The sequence below is a fragment of the Papilio polytes genome, unplaced genomic scaffold (assembly GCF_000836215.1).
Source record: "Papilio polytes unplaced genomic scaffold, Ppol_1.0 DF823991.1, whole genome shotgun sequence".
Lineage (NCBI taxonomy): Eukaryota > Metazoa > Arthropoda > Insecta > Lepidoptera > Papilionidae > Papilio > Papilio polytes.
The window spans coordinates 2211599-2218967 of record NW_013525213.1 but is presented as its reverse complement, the minus strand read 5'-3'; the positions used below and the strand labels follow the sequence as shown (position 1 = coordinate 2218967).

At 34.2% G+C, this 7369-nt stretch overlaps 1 protein-coding gene across 1 annotated transcript; it reads left to right on the top strand.

The window, feature by feature from the left end:
• Positions 1-4410: 4410 nt before the first annotated feature.
• Positions 4411-6377, top strand: LOC106101399. The gene has a single exon (XM_013280629.1). The coding sequence runs from the start codon at positions 4664-4666 to the stop codon at positions 5966-5968; it is 1305 nt and encodes a 434-aa protein (XP_013136083.1). The 5' UTR covers positions 4411-4663; the 3' UTR covers positions 5969-6377.
• The last annotated feature ends 992 nt before the right edge of the window (positions 6378-7369 follow it).

Here is a 7369-nt window from a genome sequence, read left to right as displayed (position 1 = left end):
TTAATGGCATATACGAAGGTGACAAAATGAATAACCGAGGTTTAGTTAGATTAGTAGATGGAAGTTAGAACCTTAGGCTTCCTAGATATTTCTAAATCAGTAAAACCAGTTTTGTATTATACAGATCGACTGCAGATGTAAATTTCTAAACCATAAATCATGATTGTTTACAGAATATTAAAACAGAGATTCCCAACATTGTTAAAATATTTAAAACTTATTATTTACCTGTTATTTTTTTAATTGTATCATAAGATGTAAATGCTATAAATGCGAAAGTTTAGATGGATGGATGTTTGTTAGAGTTTGTAGTCTAAACAGCTGAACAGATCTCGATGAAATTTGGTATAGATGTAGAGGATAGTCTGGAAGAACACATACGCTACTCACTTTTTTTTTTTTTAATTTCATGAGAATGGAGTCGCGGGCGAAAGCTAGAAAATAAATAAAATAAAGCAACTCAAAGTACGTTAGAATTGACTATTTAATTACACTTTGAATGTTGCGATAAATCGATTTTTATAAGAGAAGAGAGATCATCGAGGCCTTATTTCAAGTTGTACTATATATATATTTTTTTGATTTTCTAATATGGGGCAACTGCCCACCTTTCCCCCAAACGTCGCCTATGGTAACACTAAATGAGTTGAAACTTTCATACGAAATAATCATTGTTTTTCTCGTTTAAACACAATAGTGTTCTTTTTTATTCAGCATTGTTTAGATGTTTCTAATTTTTGCGTGTTTTCAGTTAATACAATCGTATCTCGTAAGAAGTTTAGAAAGTATTTAAAATGCCTTTGTTGTGGCAACACAAAAACTATGGCAAGTGAATTGATCGTCGGACTTGCATTTTGAGCGTCTATCACGAAAACTTGCGCCACAATTGCGAACAGTTTCGGTAATCTCATCGACTTTTGTATGAGATTCAATAGTAAACTTTATGCCCAGTAGGAGCGCTATACAAATCTCATACTTTACGAAAATGTTCTCACGGATTTCATTATAAACCCTTGTTTACTGAAGAATAAAAATATTTTTAAAGACACTTACTTCTTACATGATGATAAAAAACGTCAGTTTTCTTGATTACGACTATTTATAAGTTCGCTTGGTTGTTCCGATACTTTCGATGTCCATTCTATTTTACAATACAAGCGTTGTTGGTTTGGAGAAAGATGGTCTTAAGTTGGCACGTATGGCCATTGAGTACGCATGTTAACGATGTGCCAAATCAAATTGTTATACTTAAGTTTTTTTATAAGTGCAGAATAAACATTCAACCTTATGTATTCCTAATAAGGTATAAACAGACGTTTTAAGAAAACGAGTATGTTTAGCATGCACAACTTTTTACCGGTTTCGTTACGGAATAAGATGTACAATCGCAAACATATTTTATAACAGACAAAAATATTTTATAAAAAATCATTATTTTATAGTTTATACAGTAATTAGATGTTTATAAATAAAATTTGCATGTTCATGAGATTATGCTAATCATTTTAGTATAACATAATCTCAAGTTAATGTCTTCAAGTTAATACTTAGCTTGGTACATGACAGGTTCACTGAGCTGACGACCAACGTCCCTAAAGTTATTATCTAGAGAAAAGGTTGGGAAGGAAAAGTGGATTTGATGGTGGATGAGATGCATGGGAAGGGAAAATGACCTCTTTATGTGCGTCTCTTCCTTCGTCAAGTAAGGGTAGGCAATGCATCTGCAATTGCGGATGTCTATGGGCAGCGGTCGCTTTCCATTTCGGTAGATTCAGGTGGCTGCTTGCTCGTTTGCCATCTTATATTACAAAAAAAGGATTGAAAAATCTTACTTCTTACGAATGTTATAAATGCGAAAGTTTAGATGGATGGATGAATCTTTGTTACAGTTTGAACAGTTTGTAGCCTCAACGGTTCAACGGATATCGATGAAATTTGGCATAGATGTAAACGATAGTCTGGAAGAGCACATAGGCTACTCAATTTTGTTCTTTTTTTATTCCACGCGGACGGAGTCGCGGGAGAAAGCTCGTTTTAAATAATTGTAGGTGCTCCTTCCTTAAACCCAGTCTGGATCATCGGCTAATAAAGGCTTCTGCGGTCATATTCTTCCTTCGACTTCTTTTCCCATTGTTATATTTTAAATGGTTTTGCGTGTAACTGTACACACACAATTATGTCAGTTCTACTCAAGACTCCAAGGCGAGGCGGTCGCAGATGACAAGGTCGGGCTGATCGCACAGTTTTTATTTTATTGTACACGCGGTCACGCTCTATTGTGTATTATGTACATAAATATGAAATACAAGAGACTATATACGTTGTATTGAGCGTAACCTTGTTTGAAATACTAATTGCTTATTCATCTATTATGAATAGTAAACATTTGAAAAGCTGTCTAGATAATTTAAAGTTCAAAGATTAACATTCCTGTAACACAATGGGGTAGACAGATTGAGAATATTTCAAGATTTAGTATATCTCCACCTAGGGTTAGGGCTGCGTCAGATTTAAAAAAAAAATTGTTGTCTTGTTTATTTTTAACTATAAAACCGTTGACATTTATAATTTTAAATTGTCAGTTATTTAAGCCCATACAAATCTATTCGAGGTCTGTACAAACCCTTGCACTACTTAGTTTTTTATGTCCTACACTGGCCAACTAACTCGTACCTACTATTTGAAGTTTGTAAAAAATTCGTGCCGATTGTGACCATGATTTGAAGAATCTCTTGAAATATTAAAAAAATCCCTGACCAAATACGAACCACTACACAACGGTTACTAAAGTGAATTATGTTGAGTCATTTCTTACGTCAACATTTATTTAAAGTCGATACCGACTGCAATTAGATTAAATGTTAGCCCTAATCGTATTTTTTAGCTATTTCATGTATAATTGAATGAAGCGTAATTTTAAGTAAATCATTTTATTTATTCGACGTAGATTTTTGTGGTAAAAATGTATTTACTAGCTGTTCTCGTGCGGCTTAATCCGCATGAAATTATAAAAACTTAATTGTATTGTTTACATTTGTCAAATTTTCAATTGCAAATGTCAAAATGATATAACATGATGACAAACCATTGCAATCTTACTTCCTTGATGTTGCCTTGTAGCTTATGGTCCCTTTCCCACATTAGGGTTTTTTATTTAATTTATTGACCCCAAAAGTTTAACAGTGTGAAGATATAAAGACTAAAGCGTGACGTACATGTGGAGATTTTTATTAGAGAAATAATTATTCAAAAATATGCTGTGATTGTTGACATCTTACGCCAGAAAGTAGTGTGTTTACGCTTTATTACATTAGGATAGAGGTATAGATGTTACCAAAATCTTACGTGTTTTTCTCAAAACTAGTTCAGTAGTAAATAATTAAATTAATTGTTCATTACACACTGTAGAATAACGGGTTAAATGAATCCAAACTGTTTTCAAATAATCCTACAAGTCATAATTATTTATACAAAATTCCGTTGTTGAATTGAAGTGCGTATTTTAATATTATAATTAAGTCTATCACCGCAGTTTTTATATAACCAGCTCAACTCTCACCGTATTGTAAATATTACGTTTTATTTTAATAAAGAACCGTTTGTTACATTTTCATTGTATTTGACACGTTAATAACTGAATATTAATAAAAATATTTGAGCGTTAGACAAATTAAGGATGTATATAATTGTATTTGTTTTTATAATAAAAAAAAACGTAAAACAAAAGCTATCGTGTGTATCGGTCTTTATATCTAGTTGACATCCTATTAAATTGAATCGAGACGGCAAGTCCATGTTGAAAAACATTAATTCTTGATGTTAATAAATAAAAGAATTCTTCTTTGTTCGTCACAAAACAGGCTAGACCATATTTCATTGGAATAGGAACTAGAAACGCATATCGGCAAATCTAAACTTGGTCGACAATGTTGCTAGGTTCTAAATTTTCCACAAGTGTCGGGTAATTTAATAAAATTCAAGTTTAACTTTAAAATTCCAATTGGTGATAGTAACAAATAAGAATGGTTTTGTGATAAGATGTTAAAGGCAAAATTATAATTGGAAATAAGAAATTAGTTAGGAATATAATTATGATATTTTCGGTTTTGGCAAAATTACATCTTTTTGGCTTTTAAGTTAGGTATGATTCAGAGATGAAATTTTAAAATTTCTGATAGTTCCAATTTTTATACCCGACGTTCTTACGCTGTAGGAAAAAGTTGTGAAGCAACCTGCATATATTAGCTAAGAAATTCAAAGATCTGTAAAAAGTCAACCAACCCACGATGGGGAAGTGGTGACCAGTAACGATGAATAGTACTAATAAGTGAGAAGCTTCATTCATTGTATTACTTAACAAATGGGGAGCTTTATATTTAAGTTGGCAATATTGTACATGCGCTTGCGCTTACAACTTCAGTTCAGTGCGCTGACAATCGTCAAGTGTGTGAGACGTGTGACGTGACGAGTATTTAACAAAAAAATTATAAAAAAGACCGTTGACAAACGGTTGGACTACAAGTTAGTAGACTCTAGGCAGCGATAGAAAGTACACATTAGTGTTTGAACGATAAAATGTGCTAGTGTTTAAATTAGTTTACATTCGTGGTGTCGATCGGTTAAACCCTAACTTTAAACATAGTTATGATTTCGTAATTACAACATGGAGGACGTTTATACTATAAAAGTGAAAACAAAGCCCGACACGCGGAATTTATATCCCTCCGAGCGGAGGTATTCGGCGTCGACGGTGTCTGGCTTAGCCTGGGTCCACATCGCACTTGCCGCTACATCGTTCCTACTCGCCTGTTTAGCCTTAGTTAACCCAAATGCCGACATCGAAACGAATTCAAATCACACTGCTAAGAACACATCTTTGTTCGACGGGGATCCTGTTCTTGACTACAATGTAACGGACACTGAGACGACAAAAAATGAAAACAGTTATATGTTAGTTTTAGCGCCGTCTCTGCTTACCGTTTTCGCGTTGGCGGCGGGAGTGGCAGCTATCATGGCCTCTGTGAGATGGTACGTAGACCACAACATCACCTGGCTCTTCGTTATGTCTGTACTGTCAACTTTATTCGCTTTAATAGCCTTCGTAATGATTGCCGTGTGGTTTATAACCACATCGGAGGAGGATATATCGGAATTTTACAAAGATAAAGTGCCGTTTAAAGACTTCATCGTGGTGAAGCACACAGATGTTATAGATAGGAACGAGTCTCATATTATCATAGCTAACAACGTGTCAACAGCTAAAGAGGAAGATTCTCATTTGTTTACAAAACGTGTTCTATCTATAAACATACTAATCGCGGCATTCCTCGAACTGCTTTGGTCTATTCTAAGCGTAAAGATATCTTACAAGGGTATGAGGAATAATTACAAAGAGGATGATAACGAAAGAAGAGGCAATTGCATTTCTGTAGTTACGACTATTAAAGGTAATAATACTAATAAAATACCGCGGAACGGCAAGCTCTTGCCGCCAAAACCGGATTTGATAGAACATTACCCGAGTAAAAAAATTAAAAGAATCTTTTTGGCTCAAAGCGATAACGGTTTCTATTTGAAGAATCAAAATAACAAAACGAAACAGAACACAGAGACCAGTTCTGAGTTTTATAAGGAGAGAATGTTGAACTTTTTGAACCGCTGCGCGTCGTTGGAAGGAATTTCGAACTCGGATATGCGAACTCCTAGCGTGCAGTCCGAGGCTGTACTGAATCCTATCCCAGAGGTCGCCAGCATCGATATAAATGTTCAAGAAACGATACAGCCGGAGGCTAAAGATAGAATGACGCCGGTTAGTTGGGGCGATACTCCCGATCATACCGTTTACAATCAGAATACGATAAATTTTGAGAAGATATTCAATTTTGCAGGAAAGAAAAAAGATTCTACAGCTGATGAGGGGGACAAACAATTGACTGAAGAAATAAGTGAAAATACTCAGAATAATTAATAAAGCGTGAAATGGAGTTCTGATCATTGCGCTGGACGATGTTTGTGTAGAAAGTGGTCTACGTAATTAGGAACCTCCCGTTGAGGTCCAATGTTCGTGGTAACTTATAACTTATTTTTAGTTGTTAATAAAGACTGTGAATACCTTATGCTAATATAATTTTAATGGTTTTACTAGTTTTTATAGTTTTTTTATGTTATGTAAAGACAAATGTGATTTATACTACACTACGAAAATGTTTAATCCTGGGATAAAAATAAAGATGGATACTCTATGCTGTTAGGAATTTTATAAAAAATGTAAGATGACTTCTAAATAATCTCATAAATGTTGATCATTTTTTATTCCTATAATTTTCTATGAATTTTGTACTTGAATACTGTTAAAATAAAAACTCGATTTAAAACTATGCACTGTATTTTTATTACCTATATTTACCATCGAACGCTTTTAGAAATTGTTACTATAAAAATTCGCTAAAGGTACTGGTCACGACTGTAGCAAATGCATCTCAATTACATTGAGACGTGAGTAAATCAGCTCTGAACCGGTTCCACAGATTAACTCACATTGTCTTGAAACGTTGAGCTACAAGCTCGACAACGAAATTACCAGCTCAGCTCACCGTGATGTACTATGATAGTCGAGGAGCCGCGAACTGAAGACTCGCAACTTATGCGAACCGTACCTGTATGCAGAAAAAATTGTGCCGATCTATGAATCGGTATACTAATTGATCCGTGAGCTGATCTGCAGCTCATTAAATTTAGCAAACCATGGCTAATTATAATACAACTGTAATTATTACGGCCTCTAATACTTCCATCATGCTTGAATCGATTGTTTCGGAGATTGGAAACTGTTAAGCAATTGTTTGGGTAATATTTTTTCTCGATAACATTATTTATGTGACCAATGAACTGCGTGGGTTCGGTCTATTGTTTCTGAATAAAAGCTATTGTAGTTATATGAGTGACTAGCAGTGTAAATAATTTACTAATTTTTCTTAACAATCCAAATAAGACATTATTTGATTAGAACAATCGATGTTATTTTATATTATTTAAAAATTATTTTGCTTTATGTAACACGAGCTGTTGCCCGCGACTTCGTCCGCGTGGTATTAGAAAACATAAAAACCATATAAATTACAAAAAGTTACGTATCCCTCGGGAACCGGACATTTCTCGGGGATGAAGCTTACCTCATGTGTACTCCAGACTTTGTTTTATATCTGTGACAAATTTCAATAAGATATGTTGAACCGTTGTAGAATTATCGAGTAAACATTAAAAAACTAAATTAATGAATCCCACGGGAACCCTAACTATTCCTTGGATAAAAAGTAGCCTATGTGTTCTTCCAGACTATGCTCTAAACCTGTGCCAAATTTCATAGAGA